Source organism: Stegostoma tigrinum, chromosome 2 (genome assembly GCF_030684315.1).
Source record: "Stegostoma tigrinum isolate sSteTig4 chromosome 2, sSteTig4.hap1, whole genome shotgun sequence".
NCBI lineage: Eukaryota > Metazoa > Chordata > Chondrichthyes > Orectolobiformes > Stegostomatidae > Stegostoma > Stegostoma tigrinum.
The window spans coordinates 145,206,901-145,232,510 of record NC_081355.1 but is presented as its reverse complement, the minus strand read 5'-3'; the positions used below and the strand labels follow the sequence as shown (position 1 = coordinate 145,232,510).

General features: G+C 41.0%; 1 protein-coding gene across 2 annotated transcripts in view; it reads left to right on the top strand.

The window, feature by feature from the left end:
• Positions 1 to 25,610, top strand: part of LOC125460628 (actin-related protein 3B-like) — a 139,450-nt gene that overhangs the window by 99,023 nt on the left and 14,817 nt on the right. For both annotated transcript variants that reach the window (XM_048548279.1, XM_059642133.1), the window contains 2 exons: positions 7,441 to 7,614; positions 15,570 to 15,662. In XM_048548279.1, the coding sequence (XP_048404236.1) occupies positions 7,441 to 7,614; positions 15,570 to 15,662 (267 nt within the window). The remainder of the gene's footprint in view (positions 1 to 7,440; positions 7,615 to 15,569; positions 15,663 to 25,610) is intronic.

The following is a 25,610-nucleotide window of genomic DNA, read 5'->3' as shown; positions in this document are numbered from 1 at the left end:
TCCCTATTATTTTCAATACCATAAATACAGTTTTCTCCTGATTATCATCCTTGTCAAAATATCTCTCTGGCATGTTAACATGACACAGTTGCTGATTTTTTTTCTCCTTTAGTGCTTGCTACATAATCTATACAACAGAGTTTCTTTTTGATTTGACAAAGTCCAGTTGTTATGGAGTGGAAGTTGAACCCCTCTCATAATCAAAACGGAAACACCAATGGAAGATTGCCTTGCCTTGTAATCTGTGAAAGGAAATAGGAAAAATGGTAAAACCTGCCTTTCATCTCCTAGTCTGGTACAAAGGAGAGGTTAAATTAACAAAATCCCTGATACTCAACGTATAAGCAACAAGTAACAATATATTTATCTAACTGTTAGCAGTGTACAAATTAACAGACCTATGAACAAACCAAACAATTCTCTCTTAGTGACTAATTATTCCTGAACAGAACAAAATTCTAATGACATGATGTTCCAATAAATACAAGTCCCACTTACATAAACTAAAGTAATCAGAAAAATAAATTAAAACTTAAACTCTCAACCCCACAGTGAGGATACATCTACCGGAATGTGCCATGCCTTTTCCACTATTCTTCAGTCGGAAATTCTTTCTTTCTTGAATCCTTGTGTCAGGAATATTAGCTGAGAGTACCATGGTACCTTTTAGATGGTAGTCTAGATTTCTGATTCAGAGTTTTACTGTTCTGATAGCAGATTGAGGGGATATCTTAAAGAAATGTATAAGATCATGAGAGGCACAGATAATGCAAGTGCACTCAGTCTTTTTCCCAGGGTTGGGGAATCAAAGACTAGGGGGGATCAGTTTAAGGTAAGATTGGACAGAATACTTGGGGATCTTTTTACTCAGAGGGTGGTACACATTTGGAATGAGCTGCCAGCAGAAATGGTTGAGGTGGGGACATTAACAACACCTAAAAGACATTTGTACAAATGCATGAATACAAAATGTTTAGAAGGATATGGGCCAAGTGAAGGGAAATGCGGTTAGCGCGGATGGCCATTTTGGTTGGCATGGACTAGTTTGGGATGAAGAGCCTGTCTCTGTGCTGTAGGTCTCCATGACTCTGAACTCTAACATCCTACCTTCCAATTCTCAAGTACTCTACCCAACTTTGCAACACCTCCCCCTTAAGAAAAAACTTGTACCATCATTATGAAAAGATGGCATTTTTTCCCCGAAATCCTAATGCCATTATTACTAAATCCATAATGCATTAATTTAGAGTTACTCATTTCATACTAATTTTATGTATATATACAACATTGAACACTACTGTTTCTATGTTATATGCACATTTTCTTTTAAACTTGTGATAACGCATCCACAATAACATTTTCATGACCCGCAGCATCTGTGAGTTAAATGGTTGTAATGTAAAACTCCAACGAAATAGTTTGGTGTTCTTGTCCTTAAATCTTTGAAAAAGTATCAAATCGTTGTGATCAGTGTACACCACAATCTTCGATATATTATTTGCAATATAGACATTAAAATGCTGTAAGACCAGTATCAAACTGAATAATTCTTTTTCAACGGTTTAATAGTTTCTCTGTTGGATATTGAGTTTGAAAAATAACTGATTGCCCTTTGAATGCCACACTCATCCTCCTGTAACAACACACCTCCAACCCCTATATCATTTGCATCGATAGTGACTTTAAAGTGTTTCAAGAAATTTGGCGTGTCTAAAATTGGTGCAGTGGTTAACACTTCTTACATTCTCAAATGCCTCCTGGTATGGTTCTGTCCACTGAAAATTTATGTGCTTTGACAAATCTGTCAGAGGTGCCACCATGCTATTAAAATTTGGTACAAATGTCTTGTGAAATCTGCTCAGTCCCAAAAAGCTAGCACTTCCTTCTTCAAGGATGGTCTTGGAAATTTCTCGCTGGCCTTCATTTTCATGTTCCTTGGTGTCATCCTTCTGTGTCTGATGTTGAGTTCTAAGAATGTCACTTCCACCTTTGTGAATTTGGTTTTTGCTAAATTTACAATCAGTTTTGCCTTCCATAGTCTTTGAAAGAACTCTGCCAAATTCACTGCATGCATTTTCCAAAAAAGCTAAAGATCACTAAGTCATCTGTATAGATGGCATAATTAGTCAATCCTGTCACAACTCTGTACATAAGTCTTTGAAAAATGGCTGTTGCATTCTTCATTCCAAAGGGCATTACTTTAAACTGATATTGCCCATTTAGAGTTACAAATGCAGAAACTTCTTTTGCTCTCTCCGACAAAGATACCTGCCAGTAACTGCAGGAAGTCCAACTTTTCTGATATAACTGGCTTGTTGAACTTTTTCCACACAGTCTTCCAGCCTTGGGTATGAGTCTGATTTAGTCACAGTGTTGACCTTATGATAATCCATGCAAAATCATTGAGTACTAGCAGGCTTGGGAACCAACATGATCGGCGAACTCTACTCGCTTTGACTCGGCTTAATGATATCTTTTTGGAACATCACTTCCACTTGCTTTGTACCTGTAAGCTTTGAGAGGATTGAGCCTGCAGGTGTGTTGTTTTATTGCAACAACATTCCCTACATTCACCTCATGTATTATAATATTAATCCTCCCTGTTCTACTTCTACATATGTCTGCCTAATGCTGCAACAAATCTTTCAATTCACTTCTCTGTTACTGAGACAGATTGCTGACTACTTATCCCATTCTTCCTCATTATTCAACTTATTGTGATGCATGTCAAAATTGAATCATCTGCCTTTGATTCCTCACTCTGAGTGGCAGTAACCAGTACCTGTTTCTCTGGTTCCCTTTCCCTGTCATAGTAAGATCTCAGCATATTCGCCTGACATACTAGATAAAGTTTTTTCCTATCTGGCAACTTTACCAGATAATTCACCTGACTTAACTACTTCTCAATCTGATAGGCATCACAAAACCTTGCTTTTCAGGGACCTCCTACCACTAGTAACAGCACCAATATTTTACTCCCACGGACAAACGTATGAATTTTAGACTTTGTATCTGCTTCTTGCTTTGTTAGATGCAGTGTAACCTTCAAATGTTGTCTAGCTAATCATCTACTTCGTTTAATCTACCTCAGATACATAATCAAACTGTGAGATCTTTGACTTTGGCCCTATCAACTTTTCATTAATTAATTTTAAAGGCTGTCATACTTTGTGTCCAATTATCAGTTCAAATGGAGTAAACTGAATCGATTCATTTGGAGAATCTCTAATAGCAAACAATATAAATGGGATACGCTTTTCCTAATCATTTGGGTAATCCTGGCAATAAGCCCTCAGCATGGCCTTTAGAGTCTGATGCCACCTTTCCAGTGCTCCCTGGGAATCAGGATAGTGCACACTTGAGTTCAAGTGTTGGATGCCTAAACTACCCATGACCTCTTTAAATAATTTGGCGGTAAAATTGGACCCTTGGTCTAATTGAATCTCCCTGGTAGTCCATGGTGGGTAAAGAAAACAAGCAACTCCTCCACAACTTTTTTTGCCTCAACTTTCCATAATGGAATTGCCTTCAGAAATCTGGTTGGACTCATTAATTATGATTAGCAAATACTGGTTCCCACTTGTGGTTTTAGGGAGAGGATCTATACAATCAATCATAGCTGACATGAAAGGTTCTTCAAATGCAGGAATTGGCATTAAATGCGCTGGTTTTGTTACTGTCTCTGGCTTTCCTTCCATCTGATATGTATGGCAGGTACGGCAAAATTCAACCACATCTTTGTAATCCAGGCCAATAGAAATGCTTTTGTGTCTTAGTCTGAACCTTCCTCACTCAGAGATGACCTCCCTCAGGTAATTTGTGTGTTACCTGAAATACATACTGTCTGTATGCTACCGGCAGCACAATCTGGTGAACTTCCGTCCATTCCTCTTCTGCACTAACCTGTCGAGGTCTCCACTTCTGCCTCAATATTTTACCTGTAAGGTAATAACATTCTTGAATACATTCTGATTCCTTTACCGAGTAGGCTTTATGTTATAAATCTTTAATTGTCTCATCTTTTTGTTGTAACTCCATTAGTCTTTCAGAACCGAACACCTCTGTCTGATCCTCTACCTATTTAAGTTTTTCTGTTATAATTTCATCAAACAGGGTGTCAGCTAACTAGACTTCAACTCCTTCGTCTTTCTCTTTTGTTTTCCCCACTTGTTTTAGCCTTTGACAGTGGGTTCTTATTACCACACAATCCTGAAAAGTTCCAGAGTATTTTTATTTTAACTCTTCAGGTTCTTTGTTTTCCTTTGGCTTCTCCACTACAAGGGGCATCACTCTCACATTTGGTCCTGCTGGACAGTTTCTAAGAACAAACTGTATTCTTGGAAGAGACACTTGTTCTATCACTCCCACTATCATTTCCCTAGTCTTGATTGGACTTTCTAGCCTTGTCTTACACAGGGGAATGATAAATCTCTCTCCATTTATTCCACAGATTATCGTTCTCTCAGGCAACATTTCGGAAGGAGTGAAAATATTTTCGGCTGTTACTATTAGAGACTGACTAGCTCCTGTAGCTCTCATTATTTTGACTTCTTTACCATCTCCCTCTGTTCTTCCTGAGTAAACCTTATCACAGAGGTGAAATCTTTTGAGATGGACACTATCTTACTATCTAGCTCACAACCAGGCTGTGCCCTCTCCTGCAGCTCCTCAACTTCTCTTGGGAGTTCCTTCACTATTTCAACTAATCTCCTACTGGCTTAACGTCTTTTAGCACTTCCTTTTTCTTACTGCCTTTCTTAACCCACCGGCACTGTGACTTGGTATGTCCCATCTTATTGCAGTGAAACCACTTTTTCCCCAGAGTGCCTTTCTTAAACCACCAGCACTGTGACTTTGTGTGTCCTCCTCTATTACAGTGAAAACACATGAGGCCTTTTGCCTCCTTTTCACCTTCTCTGGATTTTTTTTTCACATGTGGTAAACTGTTCCCAGTGTGACCTGTTTCTTGCTTTTCATTGAAGGATCTCTCTTTTTCCCAATTTCTCTTGTCTGAACCTCTCCGTACTTTGGTAACTTTCTGATCCTCAACATTACTTCTCATCTGGAAGTGAGTTTTTGAACTCTTCCAGCTGAATAATCTCTCTTAAGATTCTCAAGTGTCTTTTCAATTTTTAACGCTCTCACCCAGCTATTGAAGTTGCTATGTTTAATTCTTTAAAACTCAACATAAGGCTGACCTGGTTCCCTCCTTATATTTCTGAATCTTTGTCTATATGCTTCTGGTACCAATTCATAGGCAGTTAAAATAGCCCGTTTTACTACTTCACATTCTCTTGACACCTCATCTGACAGCGCTGCTAACACCTGACTAGCCCTGCCTCCCACCTTGTTCTGAATTAACGTTACCCACATATCCTTTGGCCAGCTCATCTGTTTAGCTAATTTCTCAAAGGAAATGAAAAAGACTTCTATATCTTTTTCATTGAATTTGGATAATGTTTGGGCATATTTCTTCACATCTAACCAGGCTGTTGGCTAAGATGAATTTAGTCATCATCACTTCTATGTTGTACTTTTATCTCTGTCGTTTGAAGTATTTTTATTTCAAGTTCTAACTTGATCTTTTATAACTTGAACATTTTTTTCCTTTCTTCCCTCAGCTGAGAATTTTCTTTCCTTTTCTTTATCTTCTGCTTTTCATGTAATTCAAACTCTCTGACCTTCCTTTCATTCTTTAACTCCACTTGTCTCATTTTGAAATTTAACTTTTTCTAACTCCACTATGCTTGACTGTTTCTCTGATACAACTAAATGGATGGCTAACTCCATTACAATTTCAGCTTTCCTCTTATCCCTAGTTAAACCCAAATTTACCCTGTTTGCCATGTCTAAAAGTATTTCCTTCCTGTGTTCTTCTAAACTTTCTTGACAAATTTGGGAAGCACCCTCGAACTCCAAAACTTCTTTTGCAATGTTAAAAGCCATTTCCCCCACTTTTGCTTTAACTGATCACAAATAACCAAAAATTAAGCAGATTTTCTAATTCTCACCTGAGTTTTATTTAAAAATCCAAGACACGAATCCCCAAGTCTGTTTAAATATGTTCAGACCTTTTGAACCCCAAATCTGTTCAAATGTGTCTAAAACCGTTTAGATCCCATACACAAACCAGCCAGATCCTGGGCTCGAGCAGCCAATCTGTCACAGAGCAAAGGTTGAACCTCTCTAATGATTAAAACGTAACAGCCAATTGATAGATTTGTTTCAATTTCAGAGCTGCTGTGCATCTTGCCGCTGCTTGCAGAGTTTTTATTGTGTCCAAGCTTAAGAAAAGCACAAAGGGACTATGCACTCCCCTCCACCCCATCATTTTTACAAATTCTAACATCCTGCCTTCGAATTCACGAGTACTCTACTCAGCTTCACAACACAATGAACCTTGCTTTTATTGATTTCCAAGAAAACAATGGTTCTTTAGGCACACAACACCTTATCTGTATCAATAAAAGTCCAAACTTTTGTTTTTTTACCTGCCCTAGTTTTCTAGCCTTTCTCCTTTATTGTTTTTCCCCTAAAATTAGTATCCCTTCTATCAACAGATTCGCTGTTCCTCCAAATTTAATGTAGATACCAATTCAACCATTTCTCCTGTAACAGTTGTGTGAAATACCATTGGTATCTGCCAGAAATGCTGTTTTTTTATATCCTTGATGCTTGATGCTCTTCTGAATATACTTTTAGGTTTATAGGTATGCTATTTTTGAATTCTTCCATATAATAATTTCCCTTTTGTCATCAAAAGTTTCCTCTAGCTTCAGTAATGTAAACCACTGATAATACAATATTTCTTTTTCCCTTGCAAATTACACAACCGTCTGATTAGGTTTCTTTCTTGTAGTCCTAAATTTTAATTAATCAGTTTCAGGCAGGACCTCAATAGCATTGAGTATCGTCTTTTGACAGTTTCATAAACTACGTATTGCTATTCTAATGTACTGTATTATGTGATACACTAAAGTATACACTATACTATAATCACCACTTTTGATGTGGTCCTCTCCACAGTGGAAAGACCAAAAGTAGATTGAGTGAGTCTAGTGAACACCCCCTCCTTACAGCTTGCAAACCTGACTCTGTACTTCCAGCTACTCACTGTTTTGATTTTCTACCTGCCTCTGACTTCCCACAATTTTCCATTTAAACTCAATGAAACTAAAGGAACCAAATTTCATCCATTTGACTTAGTGTTCCAGTTTCCTCAGATAAAGCCACTGAAATCTTACATACCTTCATCTTTTGTTTCTTTAATTATCCCATGATTGCGATCTTTTGCCTTGGACCATCATCTCTTTTGTCTTTTAATCACTCTTATTTCACTTGGATCAGATCAGTCAGAATACTTTGTGACTGGCATTGTGTTTTTATTTCTTTACTTTGATCAAGTATTCTGATGTCAACTTTTTAACTTTTTTTTTGTAGGAGAGATATTGTTACATCTGCCCTGATATAGTAAAGGAATTCACTAAATATGACACAGATCCTGGGAAGTGGATCAAGCCATACATTGGTATCAATGCTATCAGCAAACGACAGTTTTCTGTTGATGTAGGCTATGAAAGGTTCCTGGGACCTGAAATTTTCTTTCATCCAGAGGTAATCAGAAGTATTGACTATAATCCTGCCTTTGTGTGTTTTGGATTTTGTATAATGATTATAAAACAGTTTTGTCTTTTAGCTAAGTAGAAATCATATTAAGTCCCTGATCTGGATCTCTGGATTGAAAATTTGATTCATAATATTAATTCAAGCATCAAATTCAAAATTTCTAAAAACAAAACTGCATCTGGCCACACAGAAACTGTAGCAGGAATGATCTGACATTATGAAGAGATACAAATGATTGGTCCATAATGAGTATTCTTGTACAGCACAGCACTGTCATTTCAGAATATAGAAAAAATTTCTCTTTACTAGCACTAGGCAAATGTTACTTCTAATATGGGATCCATTTCATGTGAACATAGGAACAGGAATAAGCTATTCAGTCCAGCGAATCTGTTCTGCTATTTGATTAGATCATGACTGAGCATCTACTTCAGCATAACCTTCCTACACTATCCTCATATTCCTCGATGTCAACATGTCTTGTTCCAGTAGCAGGTGTAGAGTGGGGAATATATTCAGATAGGTCAGTATTTACTTGAAAGTTAATTACAAAATGAATCAAGCTAACATGCCAATTATGGCAATCTGTCTTTCTGCCCATTATTGTCTGCTTCCATTGTTGGGAGGCAGATCTTTGCAAGCGGGTTTCAATCGAGAGAAGGAAAGAACACTCGAGGGAAATAAATTTGCAGGGCTACAAGAACGAAGCAGGGGAATAGAATAAACTAAGTTGCTTTGCAGAGTGGTAAGGATGCAATGCGCTGACAGGCCTCCTTTTGAGCCTCATTGATTTTAAGATTATAACTTGCATTTATAGAAACAAATCTGTTGGTAAATTTTTCACGGTCCCACAAAACAAAAGCAAAATACTGCAAATTTTGAAGATTGGAATTAAAAACAGAAAGTCCTGGAGAAACTGAGTAGATCTGACAGAATTTTGTTCTAAACATAGACTTGTTTGTACAGCTGCTGCTAGATCTGCTGAGTTTCTCTAGCACTTCCTGCTTTTCTTGCACATGTGGTCACTGGTGGAGTAAGCTGCAGCTGCTACAGTAATAATTTGCAGCCACATTCGAATGGACTCGTTGCGAGCAGGCAGGATTGGGCAAAGGTGCCAAAATAAAGGAAGGAAGTCGGTCAAGATAATGGAGAATTCGACTTTCATGTCAATTTAATGTCAACGATCTGTCGCAATACAATTAGTATTCATAAGCTTGAGTCACTATCCTTTTAAACTTTTGTTATCTGTGAAGTTTTTCAATTTTGGTGTATTTTAATCCTTTCTGAAATCTGAGCCATCAGTGTTTTAATTCCACCCTCCACCACTGCATTAAAATCAGGGTGGGAAACCAATTTCCCCATTCACAACACAGTCTTATGGGCCAGTGTTTCAGCGACCAGGTTTCAGGAAATGCTCAATACAGGTGAAGATCTGAGTTCAAAAACTGGGATATGATGGTTTAATTGAATCACCATCCCTCACTGTCAAGTGGAAGTTGGAGTTTGAGTTAAAAGTGGCTGTGGAAGGGTCAGATTTTCAATGTCTTTGAGTAATGATTTATCTTTTTTGAACAATATTCTTTCTGCTCGGAAGTGGGATTTTAATTGTCATATTTATTGAATGTCTATGACATTTTGACATGGAAAATTAAATCATTTGCAGTTTTGTGAAATGGAATTTCTTGTAGGGAAAACTAAGATCTTGATATCTGTGGTTTTTCCTTGAGATTAATGGATTCCAGTAATGTATGATCAATTGGGCATACTTGATCTGTCATGACAGCTGGATTTTCTGTCTTAGATTTCCCCTTAAATTCCTGTCCAAACTAAATCTTGAATTTAATCTTCAACAAAGTGGTAGACTGTAATTTGTTGAGTTGGACATAAATTGTAAATTCCATCGTGTGAATATGAAAAGACCTTCAATCTTTATTCAATGACAGAATTAGGTCACTTCTGAAATACAGGCACTTTTCTTATGGGACACAAACTATGGGCTGATGCCAAATAGAAATTACAAGATTGCTTGCTCTACTTCTTCGTGCTTTTTAACATCTCCTTAATGTTCACCTAGGCCATAATGAACTGGTATCAGTAGTCTCTGGCCACTGAGAGAATACAATATGTGTAGTATTCAAGAAGCTCGTGTCCACAAATAAAGTTAAACTTTTACAAATGAAAATAAAGTCCTGAAGGCTTGATTGTACCATGATTTGCATCTTAATAGTTTGGAACAGCTGTGTAGCCTGTCAACATATTAAAGTCATTCAAAATACTACTGATACTTGAAGGCAGGAAACTGCAATGTGCGTGGGCCTTTGAGTGTATGTGCCAAGCTCTTGTCTTCCATAGTTCACCAGTGAAAGTGGAGAAGAAGAGTAAATAAATATAAAAGTGACAGATGAATGATTTCATCATACTTTTGTGAAATGCTTGTTATTTCCTCTGGCGCTGTGGCCATGTATAAAAATTTGTGGACTTTTCCATAATTTTATGAACTATTATTATCAGAGAGGGTTGACCAGCAGTATAACATTTTAATTTGATTTAAAAGTCTCAACCAGAAGGAATACTTTTACCCTTAGCATTGATGTGTCAGGTTGTCAAGTGTGAGAAGCATTTTTAATTTGAAGCATGAGAAAGATCAAAAAGCACATCCCATTGCCCATTCACAGTGGCAACATGCAATCATTCTAAACCAGCCAGTGCTTGCAAGCCTCTGCAAAACAGATCCACCATTAAGTGATTCAGCTATTGGAAATCATTTATTAAATAATCTCTACTGTGCTAAGAGTTACACTGGAAGCCAATTTAATATCATCAGTTGATCTCACAATGTGATGCAATTGTGCGTGCTGGAAGTTGCATATATAACAACACAGTATCCTGTTTTATGTAGGAAGATGGAATTTGATCTTACATTGCATCTTTTTTAAAAAAAAGGACATGGAGATGGCCAGTTGCATCTCCATGGCAACACCCTGACAAATCAGTCCACCTGCCTGGTCTGAGAATTAAGATTGATTCGATTCCCTACAGTGTGGAAACAGGCCCTTTGGCCCAACAAGTCCACATCACCTCTTGGAACATCCCACCCAGACCCCTCCCCCTATAACCCACACACCCCTGAACACTATGGGCAATTTAGCATGGCTGATCCACCTAGCCTGAACATCTTTGGACTGTGGGAGGAAACCCACGCAGACACGGGGAGAATGCGCAAACTCCACACAGACTGTTGCCCGAGGCTGGAATCGAACCCGAGTCCCTGGCGCTGTGAGGTAGCAGTGCTACCACTGAGCCATCATGCCACCCTAACAGGTAACTGTTGATTGATATAGTTCACCAGTGGTTGTGATGTGAGGCCAACAAACCTGGCAACATACCAGCACTGATAGTCATATCTCATTATTCTTTGTGTGGTAGGCAAATCATCTTTTTTGCTCAATAACAACACTTTGTGAGAGTAGACAACTACTTTACTACAGATTTTGGATTTCAAGACTGAACATTCCTGAGGCACTATGGGCCATCAGCAGTGACAGAATTGTATTTAGCTCAACTTGCAACCATCTGAACTGACGTTAGCCCAACCAATCTGAACCCTCTTTTCATAATTTATAAAGTGGCATCCTTTTGTTCAAGACATTTTCTTGCACCATTGTCATATGATGAATGCGAGACAACTTGCTTTAACTCCTTAGATAACAAGGCGTAGAGCTGGATGAACGCAGCAGTCCAAACAGCATCAGAGGAGCAGGAAAGCTGATGTTTCAGGTTTACACCCCATGCTTACGAACACATTACCTTGCTTCAACTTCATGTCTTTTTAGCAGTGCTTAAATTCTGTGCTTCTAAGCAGTTATTTACGAACCAAAGTGTGAAGGCACATTAGGCAGACATGCACTATCCAACATACTTGGTGGTGTATAGTGGACATGTGATGCTGCTGTTACTTTAAGAAGTTATTGTGTCCTTTTTTTAAAGAGATGTTGTAAAACAGAGATGCTAAGCTGAGTAATAAAGTAAACAGTTTGGGACACCGTAGTTTTTTTAACACCCTGAATGGGTGTGGCCAGCTGGCACAGATTAGGATTTCTAGGATAACAAAGTGTGGAGCTGGATGAACACAGCAGGCCAAGCAGCATCTCAGGAACACAAAAGCTGACGTTTCGGGCCTAGACCCTTCATCAGAGAGGGGGATGGGGAGAGGGAACTGGAATAAATAGGGAGAGGGGGGAGGTGGATCGAAGATGGAGAGAAAACAAGATAGGTAGAGAGGAGAGCACAAGAGAGTTGCAGTGGGAGAGAGATTCCCTGAGGTTGGTCCGGAGGGAGGAGGGTAACTTCTACCTCTTCCAGGGATGCCTAACCTGAAGAAGTTACCCTCCTCCCTCCGGACCAACCTCAGGGTATCTCTCTCCCACTGCAACTCTCATACTCTCCTCTCTACCTATCTTGTCTTCTCTCCATCTTCGGTCCGCCTCCCCCTCTCTCCCTATTTATTCCAGAACCCTCACCCCATCCCCCTCTCGGATGAAGGGTCTAGGCCCGAAACATCAGTTTTTGTGTTCCTGAGATGCTGCTTGGCCTGCAGTGTTCATCCAGCTCCACACTTTGTTATCTTGGATTCTCCAGCATCTGCAGTTCCCATTATCACTGATAGGATTTCTAGGTTTTGGTTTCCCAGTAGCGTAATAGATATTGGGGTCTCAACAGAGCTGGAAGCTTCAGTGAATGTCTCCTGGCTGTTTCTCTCTCTGAATTTTGTCTTGATACTTTTTCCTCCTGGATAGGAGAACTGCATGTGAGAATCTGTATCTGAATTCTTGTTTTTCTCAAGGGGTGTGTGTTTATGGGATACTACTAAATTGCAACAGTTAATTTGTAATAATTACTATATCGATTATTCTGTTAAGTTTTCCAATAGAGTTTAATTATTTTAAATTCCTCTTTCTTTGGTTCTATTTTAATTATTGCTTTTTAATTAAATTGTTTTGCTTAACGTTGAGCAGTCTGACCAGTCGCATTGCATCTGGAGTAGATATTTTATATTTACCTTTAACTTCGGAAAAAGATATGTTATAGGCTACCTTCTTAAAATATTTTGAGGTGGTCTAATCTGGTCCATGACGGGCAATAATGGACATGATCAGGTTTATGTGACGGATGACTTGTTTAACATCTGGTGAATATAAAGATGTTGAAAGTGAATGCAATTTTATGATAGAGGCACACCACTTCAGTTATTGCAAGCCAGGAATTGCCCCTTAATGTTTTGTTCGAAAGTGATAATTGATAACGTGGCCCAGAAAGAGGAGCTGGCACCCGCTTCTCTGACAGGGACTTGGAGTGCTAGTGGAAGAGTGTTGCTGCTGGCTTCAGATTTATCTTGTTGACCACCAAAGGAGACTGCATTGGTGGAGAAATGGCATTGAGGTCATACTTTCCAAGTGTGCTAGTTTGGGATGTGTTTGAGAGAGTGCAAGAGAAAGGAGTTACAGAACATAGAACATAGAACATTACAGCACGGTACAGGCCCTTCGGCCCTCGATGTTGTGCCAACCTGTCATACCGATCTCAAGCCCATCTAACCTACACTATTCCATGTACGTCCATATGCTTGTCCAATGACGACTTAAATGTACCTAAAGTTGGCGAGTCTACTACCGTTGCAGGCAAAGCGTTCCATTGCCTTACTACTCTCTGAGTAAAGAAACTACCTCTGACATCTGTCCTGTATCTTTCACCCCTCAATTTAAAGCTATGCCCCCTTGTGCTCGCCGTCACCATCCTAGGAAAAAGTCTCTCCCTATCCACCCTATCTAACCCTCTGATTATTTTATATGTTTCAATTAAGTCACCTCTCAACCTTCTTCTCACTAATGAAAACAGCCTCAAGTCCCTCAGCCTTTCCTCGTAAGACCTTCCGTCCATACCAGGCAACATCCTAGTAAATCTCCTCTGCACCCTTTCCAAAGCTTCCACATCCTTCTTATAATGCGGTGACCAGAACTGTACACAATACTCCAAGTGCGGCCGCACCAGAGTTTTGTACAGCTTCACCATAACCTCTTGGTTCCGGAACTTGATCCCTCTATTAATAAAAGCTAAAACACTGTATGCCTTCTTAACAGCCCTGTCAACCTGGGTGGCAACTTTCAAGGATCTGTGTATATGGACACCGAGATCTCTCTGCTCATCTACACTACTAAGAATCTTACCATTAGCCCTGTACTTTGCCTTCTGGTTACTCCTACGAAAGTGATCAGAAAACCTGTTGATAGTCTTCAATTTGACAGGTTGCTTATTTGTTTGTGGCGAGATTGAAGAATGTGACTGAGATGGAGAAATCGAAGACGATTGTTAGGTGTGAGTTTTGGTGATAGAATTAATTGTGGAAGAATCAGTCAGCAGAAAGATTGAGACCGGTAAGAACGTGTTTTAATGCCAGAAGGCTTGGAGGGTGAACAATGAAGGAAATGCCGGAAGGCAAAACTACCACCTCAAGCAGCATAGATTTGAAACAGCTGATGTGTCCCAAGAAAATCCTTTACCATATTACATTTACTTTGCTGTCATGACATTAGGCCATTATTTTCAGTTGTGACAGCCAAGTAGCCACCTCTGCTCTGTTCTACTATTTTACAGTAAAGTAGTATTGCTGCCTTATGTGGTCTTAAGTCATGCAACTTTGTCAGTGTCCTTCCAGCAGTTGTCTGAAATGTCATGCTCTGTGACAGATTGAGTTCCTGCTCCTTTCACCTGTTTGTGGACATTGATTGGATCTGAAAATCCAGGACAACAGGGCTAGAACAGGGAGAAAGGACTTGCAGATTTGCCTTTGACGGGCTGCACTGTACATTTCACTACTTAATAATAATAAAAAAATTAAGGAGAGGTGACAGCCTAGTGGTATTAGGGCTGGACAGTTTTTCAGAGACCTGGCAATGTTCTGGGGACACGAGTTCTAATTCTGCCATGGTGGATGGCTTAATCCCAAAAATCTAGGATTAAGAGTCTAATGATGCCCACAAAATCACTATTGATTATCAGGGAAATCCCATCTGGCTCACTAATGCCCTTTAGAGAGGGAAACTGCTACCCTTACCTGGTCTGGCCCACATGTGACTCTAGACTCATAGAATGTCATTGTCTCTCAACTGCCCTCTGGGCAATTAGGGATGGGTAACAAATGGTGACATAGCCAGTGATGTCCTTATCTTGTAAATGAATTTTTAAAAATGGTGTTTAAATGAACTGTCAATTGCCTGAGATATATGAAATAGTCATAATTGAAAGAATCACTTGTTTGAGAACAGCTTGTACGTAATAATGCAGATCAGTCATTTGGTTTCTCGGGGAAAAAAAAGACTCTGACTTTAGTATAAGCATATGGACCATAATCTCTCTTCATTGGGAGATTTCCAAAAATTAAGGAGAGTCACATTGAAAGTAAAGTGAGCTACAAGAAGTTTTAAAAATTCTCCCCAGTTTGAATGCCTTGTGTACTAAATAATCCTGTTTTTGATTTGATGCTCCAATCTTTGCATTGCTTACATATGCGCAGAGAATGGATATGGAACTGTCTGCATGGCCTCATGCTGTCACTCACTCTCCCTCTCTCTCACTGTCTGCCTGTCTGTCTCACACTTTCGCTCCGTCTTTTATTTTGGAAATCCTTTTGTTACCTGCAAAGATAATTTTTACACCCTGTCCACAGCCTTGCCATCCTTAAAGTGTTCAAGCAATATACAATATTCTAATTATTGACTAAATGCCTGTTGATGTAATCTTGATGTACCTATATTAATGAAAACTTGCCTCATCCTTTTCCTTTGACCAAGGAGGGAGTATTGTGATTTTAAGGTTTGAAATTAATTTTGAATGTAGTTCATGTTTTTCAAGCTATGTTTGTTGAAAAAAAATATTTACTTTTGCAGTTTGCAAATCCGGACTTTATGCAACCTATTTCAGAGGTAGTTGATGAAGTAATACAAAACTGCCCCATAGATGTTAGACGTCCGTTGTATAAGGTAATGCAAATGATATTCCATTTTAAAATGTGGTACTTTTGCTGTTCCTATGCTAAGTGCTTCAGGAGTCAAGTGTAAATCTGGGATATTCTTAAATTTTCGTGCAAACTATAATTTTTGAATAACTTCATACTATATTGAAGGCTGTTCCAAAGGCATACTCCACATGAAATTAATCAATTCCTTTTAGGATATAAATAGAAAACTGGAAAGAATATTGGAATTCTGTATTTGTTTCTGTTGCCATTTCTCATCCTTGTTTATCTCTGCTGAAGGGGATGACAACTTACCACTTATCCACTACCTCTTGTGTTATTCAAGTGTGGGCTTTGTTATGTATTAATAGCCTACTTGACTAGAAGGGGCTATGGTATCTGCGCCTGGTGACTGCACGTATTGCTTCCAGAATGGTTTGTCAGTTAAACACACAGCAGGTTTATCGTTAGAATTTCTATTTCATTAGCTTGAGAACACTGAGGTCAGCTTACTTGTTACACACTGATTGAACACTGATGTGTATGTCAGAATCATTCACCAGATTATCTTGCCAGATAGTTTGGGAAGTCAGCATTTTATACAATTGGTGAAGTTTACATCCCAGAAGGAGGCCAGTTGATCTATCGTGTGTGCCAGTTCTTTGTGAGTGCAACAACAAACAAATCTGATGAGACTGTGTACTATTCACAACCCTGTATCTTGTCTGATTCAAACATACATCCAGTTTCCCCTGAAAAGATGCAAAAGTCTTTGCCTCAACCATTCCCATACTCAAGTAGCCCCTTACAGAAAGCAAATTTTTGTATTCATTTGAATCACACAAACGTGAGGCAATGACCATCTCTAATGAGAGAAAATCTAACCACTGCAACTTGACGTTCAATGGTGTTATTGAAATAACTGCACAGAGGTCAGGTCCCTTCACCAAATCACCCTTTATTTACTAGCGCACAATAGACTGGCAGTTCCCAGCCAACTCTGAATCAGTCATCAACTGAGGAGATTCTCATCTCCTGATTAAATTTGTCAGACAAGGCTTTCCTGAATGGCCAAGATTAACAACCTCAATCAAGATAGAAGTCAACGAAGTCCACGTGGTCTCAGCCACTCCCCACCAAGTTTGGGGATGTAGGCTTGGTCTTTTGCTTGTAGCTTCTCTTGCAATGTTTTCACCCCAGGTCCAGTTCCTCTGACTTGGACCCGGACACAGGCAGCGTGTACCGGACCATGGCCCATCTCTTGCATCCAGAACTTCTCTGGAGCGTGTCCTCTTCTTCTTCCAGCAACAACAGTATCGAGGCTGCATCCATTTCGGACTGGACACCAGACGGAGGGGCAGCACCTGCAGTTTCTGCAAGGCCTTCTGGCTGTTCTGAGGGGCTATGTATGTTTTGCTCCTGCTTCGTTTGTGAGGTAACAGTTTTCAGATGATCCATGTGTTTGTTCAGGACTGTATCACCGACCCGAACTTTGTAAGTTACAGTACCTGACCTTGCATCAACCTAGCCTTGTAACCATACAGAGCCATTTCCATGGTTCTGGCATCAAACTTCATCTCCTGACTTAAATTGCCTCCCTCGCTTAGAGGAGGCATGTGGCTGGCTCTTGGCATTCCTGCTGCTGTTTACTTTTCTGTTCTTCAGGTCTGAAAATATCATGTTTAACCTGGTGCAGAGCCTTATGCTGATCAGCAACTCTGCTGGAGCTGTCCCTGTTGTTGCATGTGGGGTGGTCCTATTATCAAACAGGAACTGGGACAGTTTGGTATCAACTGATGCTATAGGCTCCTTCTTTAAGCCTACCTTCAACATTTGGACTGCTCTTTCCGCTAGACAATTGGATGATGGATGGTATGGAGCTGTCTTATGTACCGAAGGCCATTGGACTTTACATAGATCATCGAACATTACAGCACAGTACAGGCCCTTCGGCCCTCGATGTTGTGCCAAACTGTTGTACCAATCTGAAGCCCATCTAACCTACACTATTCCATGTACGTCCATATGCTTATCCAAATAGGAAATAATTGGAGTTGGTGTTGGTAAATGATGCACCATTGTCTGTGAAGAATACTTCTGGGAGTCTGTGCATTGTGAATGATACTTTCAGCTTCTCAGTTGACATCCCTCAGTTTGCTGAACGAACTTTATGCACATCCAACTATTTTGCATAGATATTCACAATGACCAGGAACATTGAGCCCATGAAAGGACCGGCATAGTCAACATGCAGCCAAGTCCAGGGTTTATCTGGTCATTCCCATGAATGTGGGGGCGTTGCTGGTGGAAATGTTTGTCTTTGTTTGCACTCTGGGCACTGCCCCACCAATGCAGCTATCTCGACATCCAACCCTGGCCACCAGACATAGCTTCTTGCCAGCATCTTCATCTTGGAAACCCCTGGTCGAGTTCACTCAGTATCTAGTGGTGACCTTTTACTCAGAACAAATCACCCATAATCCCCACAGTAATATGCCTTTCTGCACAGTGATCTGGTGTTGCAGGGTCCAAAAAGGTTTCAGTCCTGGTTACAATGGCCCTACTGTTTTTCCCCATGACCACTAGCTGTTTCAGTTTTGCTAGGACAGGTCCTTTTGGCGTCTATAGTCAGATATTGTCTGTGGTGAGAGGAAGGGTGTTCAGAAAATTTAAAACCAAACGAACTCTTCCAGGGGAGGCACCACCAGGGGAGTGTAGTGGGATGTGGCTCAAGGCATCCACTTTAGCCACTTTGGCTTCCTGGGTGGTGTTCTAACATGTATGCACTGAGAATAAGGGCCCAACATTGAATTCTATCCAAAACTATGTGGGCACCAACTTGTCTTCCTTCAGTAGCCCGAGCTAGGGTTTGTGATCAGTTACGAAAACAAATTCTCACGGTAAAGGTACTGGTGGAACTTCCTCACACCAAAGACTATTCCTAAATCTTCCTTCTCTATCTGGGCATACTTTCGTTTGTGCATCAGCTAAAGTTCAGAAAGCATATGTTATTGAGCGTTCCTCTCTGGTCCACTGGTGAGCCAACACTACCCCAGTGCTGTACGGGGAGGCATTGCATGTCAGTACTACTTCTCACTTTGGATCGTTGTGGGGCAATGCCTTAGGTGAAGGTAGCTGTTTTGTTCACTTCCCTAAAGGCTACTTCTTGGCTTAGCAACCATTTCCAAGGCTGACCCTTTCTTAATACCAGGTTTAAGGGTGCCAAGATGGTTACGTTTGAATTTTCCGTAACATTTCACTAACCCAAGTAAAGACCAAAGCTCCAGTTCACACATGGGTGCCAGGTGTCTTTTGATCACCCTCAATTCCTCTTCCAACAGGTATAACCTGGTTTTGTCAACTCTGTAACCCAAGTAAGTCACTTGGGGTGCCTGGAACACACATTTTTCCCTTCTAAGGTGTCTGCCTGCCTGGGAGAAACGTTTAAAAATTATGCCCAAGTTCTCCAAGTGCTCTTTATTGGTCTTCCCTTTTACCAATATGTCATCCAGATAAATAGCAACTTGGGGAAGCCCTTGTAAAATGTTCTCCATGGTCCGCCCAAAAAGGGTGCAGGCTGATCCTACCCCAAATGACAGTCTTGTGTATTGATATGAACCCGTGTGAGTTTTAATTGTAGTGTACTTCTGGGACTCCTCATCCAGTCGCAATTGTATGTAGGCATGGCTGATGTCCAGCTTTGTAAATGACAGTACCCCTACCAATCTTGCGTTTGTGTCCTCAATGTGAGGGTGCAGATATATCCAGCTGTGAGAAGTGGTTTACTGTTTGCTTAAAATCACCACAAAAGGTGAACTGAGTCATCAGGCTTCACAATCGGTACGACCAGTGCTGCCCATTCTACAAACTGCACTGGTTTAATAGAACATAGAACATTACAGCGCAGTACAGGCCCTTCGGCCCTCGATGTTGTGCCGACCTGTCATACCGATCTCAAGCCCATCTAACCTACACTATTCCATGTACGTCCATATGCTTATCCAATGACGACTTAAATGTACCTAAAGTTGGCGAATCTACGACAGTTGCAGGCAAAGCGTTCCATTCCCTTACTACTCTCTGAGTAAAGAAACTACCTCTGATATCTGTCCTATATCTTTCACCCCTCGATTTAAAGCTATGCCCCCTCGTGCTCGCCGTCACCATCTTAGAAAAAAGACTCTCCCTATCCACCCTATCGAACCCTCTGATTATTTTATATGTTTCAATTAAGTCACCTCTCAACCTTCTTCTCTCTAATGAAAACAGCCTCAAGTCCCTCAGCCTTTCCTCGTAAGACCTTCCCTCCATACCAGGCAACATCCTAGTAAATCTTTGCACCCTTTCCAAAGCTTCCACATCCTTATAATGCGGTGACCAGAATGTACACAATACTCCAAGTGCGGCCGCACCAGAGTTTTGTACAGCTTCACCATAACCTCTTGGTTCCGGAACTCGATCCCTCTATTAATAAAAGCTAAAACACTGTATGCCTTCTTAACAGCCCTGTCAACCTGGGTGGCCACTTTCAAGGATCTGTGTACATGGACACCGAGATCTCTCTGTTCATATACACTGCTAAGAATCTTACCATTAGCCCTGTACTTTGCCTTCTGGTTACTCCTACCAAAGTGCATCACCTCACACTTGTCTGCATTAAACTCCATTTGCCACCTCTCAGCCCAACTCTGCAGCTTATCTATGTCTCTCTGCAACCTACAGCATCCTTTGTCAGTCTCCACAACTCCACCGACCTTAGTGTCGTCTGCAAATTTACTAACCCATCCTTCTACGCCCTCATCCAGGTCATTTATAAAAATGCCAAACAGCAGTGGACCCAACACCGAATCTTACGGTACACCACTAGTAACTGATCTCCAGGATGAACATTTCCCATCAACTACCACCCTCTGTCTTCTTTCAGCAAGCCAATTTCTGATCCAAACTGCTATATCTCCCACAATTCCATTCCTCTGCATTTTGTACAATAGCCTATTGTGGGGAACCTTATTGAACGCCTTGCTGAAATCCATATACACCACACCAACCGGTTTACTCTCATCTACCTGTTTGGCCACCTTCTCGAAGAACTCAATAAGGTTTGTGAGGCACGACCTTCCCTTCACAAAACCGTGCTGACTATCCCTAATCAATTTATTCTTTTCTAGATGATTATAAATCCTATCCCTTATAACCTTTTCCAACACTTTACCAACAACTGAGGTAAGGCTCACTGGTCTTAAATTACCAGGGTTGTCTCTACTCCCCTTCATGAACAGGGGAACTACATTTGCTATCCTCCAGTCATCTGGCACTATTCCTGTAGACAATGACGAGTTAAAGATCAATGCCAAAGGCTCGGCAATCTCCTCCCGGGCTTCCCAGGGGATCCGAGGATAAATCCCATCCGGCCCAGGGGACTTATCTATCTTCACCTTCTGAAGGATTTCTAATACCTCTGCCATGTGAACCTCAATCCCACTTAGTCTAGTAGCCTGTATCTCAGTATTCTCCTCGACAACATTGTCGTTGTCTAGAGTGAATACTGTTGAAAAATATTCATTTAGCGCTTCCCCTATCTCATCTGACTCCACTCACAACTTACCACTACTATCCTTGATTGGGCCTAATCTTACTTTCGTCATTCTTTTATTCCTTAAATACCGATAGAAAGCCTTAGGGTTTACCCTGATCCTATCTGCCAACAACTTCTCATGTCTCCTCCTGGCTCTTCTGAGCTCTCTCTTTAGGTCTTTCCTGGCTACCTCGTAGCCCTCAAGTGCCCTAACTGAGCCTTCACATCACATCCTAACATAAGCTTCCTTCTTCCTCTTGACCAGAGATTCCATCTCCTTCGTAAACCACAGCTCCCGCGATCTACAGCTTCCTCCCTGCCTGACAGGTACATACTTATCTAGGACACACAGGAGCTTTTCCTTGAATAAGCTCCACATTTCTAATGTGCCCATCCCCTGCAGTTTCCTTCCCCATTCTATGCTCCCTAAATCTTGCCTAAACTCATTGTAATTGCCTTTCCCCCAGCTATAACTCTTGCCCAGTGGTATACACCTATCCCTTTCCATCACTAAAGTAAACATAACAGAATTGTGATCGCTATCACCAAAGTGCTCACCTACTTCCAAATCGAACACCTGGTCGGGCTCATTACCCAGTACCAAATCTAGTGTGGCTTTGCCCCTTGTTGGCCTATCTACATACTGTGTCAGGAAGCCCTCCTGCACACACTGGACAAAAACTGACCCATCTATAGTACTCGAACTATTGTGTTCCCAGTCAATATTTGGAAAGTTGAAGTCCCCCATGACAACTACCCTGTCTCTCTCACTCCTATCGAGAATAATCTTTGCTATCCTTTCCTCTACATCTCTGGAACTATTCGGAGGCCTATAGAAAACTCCCAACAGGGTGACCTCTCCTTTCCTGTTTCTAACCTCAACCCATTACTACCTCAGTTGACGAGTCCCCAAACATTCTTTCTGCAACTGTAATACTGTCCTTGACCAACAATGCCACACCTCCGCCCCTTTTACCATCTTCTCTGTTCTTACTGAAGCATCTAAATCCCAGAACCTGCAACAACCATTCCTGTCCCTGCTCTATCCATGTCTCCGAAATGGCCACAACATCGAAGTCCCAGGTACTAACCCACGCTGCAAGTTCACCCACCTTATTCCGGACGCTCCTGGCATTGAAGTAGACACATTTCAAACCAACTTCTTGCTTGCCAGTGCCATCTTGCTTCCCCGAAACTTTATTTCGGACCACCCTACTCTCAACCTTTTCTATAGTCGAACTACAACTTTGGTGCCCAACCCCCTGCTGAATTAGTTTAAACCCACCCGAACAGCCTTAGCAAATTTCCCCCCCAGGATATTGGTACCCCTCTGGTTCAGGTGAAGACCATCTTGCTTGTAGAGGTCCCACCTACCCCAGAAAGACCCCCAATTATCCAAGAATCCAAAACGCTCCCTCCTGCACCATCCCTGTAGCCACGAGTTCAACTCCTTCAGGAACCTGCAACATCAGCATCTTAGGATTAAAGGAGGCTTGGGGTCGTAATATTCCTTAACCAACCCTATCAACTTTTAGAAGGTTTTAGTGCCTGGTTAAACTCCTTATAACTGGAAATGCTGCGGGTCCACACACAGTCAGAAGAATTACTCGTTGCTTTTCATCCGGCCCAATGTCATTTGTCCAGAAAAGATATTGCATTCTTTCTGCAGCCTTCAACAGCAGAGTCATAAGAGCCAAGCTTCCCAAAAAGAGGCATGGTGCCAGAAATGCTTGTCAGAAGATGACAGTCGCAAGTGAATGTTCTTCAGGCACTTCCTCTTTTCTCCCATTGCCACTGAAATAACTGCACAGAGGTCGGGTCCCTTCACCAAGTCATGCTTTATTTACTAGTGCACAGTAAACTGGCAGTGGCCAGCCAGTTCAGAGTCAGTCCTCAGCTGAGGAGATTATCATCTCCTGATTAAAATTGTCATAGCCAAGGCTTTCCTGATTATAGAACATAGAACATAGAACATTTCAGCACAGTACACGCCCTTCGGCCCTCGATGTTGTGCCGACCAGTCATACCGATCTCAAGCCCATCTAACCTACACTATTCTATGTACGTCCACATGCTTATCCAAGGTTAACAACCCCAGTCAAGAACCTCATAGTCAATGAGGTCCATCGAGTCCCAATCACTATAATTAACATCGCTGTCAACATTCTTGGGGGTACCATTAACCAGAAACTCAACTGGACTGACCACGCAAACACATTTGCTACACGAGTGGGTCAGAGGCTAGGAATACTCTGGTGAGTAACTCACCTCCTGACTCCCCAAAGCCTGTCCATTATCAACAAGGCAAAATTCAGGACTAAAATGGAATATTCCCCACTTTCCTGGATGTGTGTAGCTCCAAATATATTCAGAATGCTTGACACGATCCAGGGAAGTGCGGCCCTTTGTCACTACATTTATGAACATCTGTTCCCTCCAGTTCAGTAGCAGCAGTGTGTTCTAACTACAAGAAAAAAAGATCCTTAGACAATATCTTCCAAACCCATAACCACTTCCATTTAGCAGGACAAAGTCAGCAGATACATGGGAACACCGTAATCTGCAAGTTCCCCTCGATGCCACTACTATCCTGATTCGAAAATGTATCGCTTTTCCTTCATCATCACAAATTCCTGGTATTCTGTCCCTAACAGCATTGTGGGTCAATCTACAGCAGTTCAAGAAGGCAGCTCAGTGCCACCTTCTCAAAGGCAACAAGGAGTGGTCATTAAATGCTGGCCCAGCCAGCAATGTCCACGTCTACAAGTGCATAAAAAAACTCTCAATAATCGTATAATTAATGATGCTTTGTCATAATTTGTACATTGCCCATTCCCACTTGATTAGAGACTTTCAAAATTTTAAAAGCCTTTATCAGGTCTCCTTTTGTGGTTGGTTACGTTTCCCTCTGTAGTATTCCACAAGGAAATTTTCACCAGAGGTGCACAATCAATGCTGTGGATGTTTACGTTAATTAAAACAAATGCTCAACAGATTTTACTTGAGCGAGTCCTCGGGGCATAGAGATTAAAGTTTGTGCAGGGTAGTTCCAGTCCTTCATTGTTCTTGGGAGAAAGGATTTAGCAGAAGAAATGCATTGGGTGTATATAGTTGAACTGAACAGTTCGTGTTTGGTCACTTTTAGGGTTCATATACTGCTTGGAAAGCTTTTATTGCTGAATATATACCCTCCTTCCATTTTTTTTAAACCTCTCAAACTACGTCCTGTCACACTTACCCATATTTAATCTTACCAGCTAGCCATTCTCCCCCTTGATCGAATATCATTTTATTGAGCCAGCTGAATGATTTTTATAAAACATTGTGATAAGTTCTTTACTTTTCCCAATCTCTATGTTGCTGAAACTACAGCTTACAATATTAATGGCTCTTTGTGAAATAAAAACAGTGCTGGAAATACTCACCTGTGGTGTCTGAAACATGTAGTGATTGTAATAAGGTCAGCCAGCTGGACTTCATACAATATGAGTTCCCTGATTGGGGCTGTTAACCTGGTACAATTAGGGAGCCCTGGCTGACAGATATAAACAGGAATGTCAGAGGTTCTGTTCACTCTGAGAGCTGGCTTAGGAGGAAGCCGGACCAGTGTCAAGTACTATGCATTTGTAAATAAAAGGTGACTTGGTGACAGAATACCAGCCTCTGTGGAGTTCTTTCAGTGGCAACAGGAGAGGGATTAATGATGTAACCATACAAAAAGCACCTACCATCTGAAGCCCAACTACACTTCAAACAGGTGGCTTTATCATTGGAAAATGTGGCAAGTGGAGCATATGAGTTGCAGGGTATTCCAGTGGCAGTGGGTACTCTTGCCAGTCTGATTGAATTTGGGGAAACACTACTCGAGTCCAAGAAATTGCATGGCCTCGCTCAGCGCATATCCTGATTGGAGGGACTCTAGGTTGGTTCAGCAAAACTCCAAAACACAGCCAAGCCTCAGCCAAACAGTTAAAATTTTCTTCAGGATCTGGGCTGGCAAGCCAATGTAGTTGCTGCTGGTATACGGTTTCAAGGCAACAAAAGAGTCCTACTGGACCTAACTTGAAAAAGATAACTCATAGGCTGGTATCCAGGAGAGTGCATACCCTGGAAAGTCCACCTACATCTGGGTTTGGACAATCAAATTGCTAAACAAGTCCAAATCAGAACGAATCAAAATAAACGTCTTTTTAAATGGTAATCCAGTTCTAATAGCGGTCGATACTGGCATGACCGTATCAGTGATCACAGAACCCGTTTTTAACAAAATTTGCTCTGGACTCCAACCCTTACATTTGTGCAAGATCTTGGCTAGACTGAGACAGTACTCCAGGGAACCTTTATAGATTAAGGGTTTAACTTCGGTTTTAGTCTCATGAAAAGCAGCTGGTTCAGTTA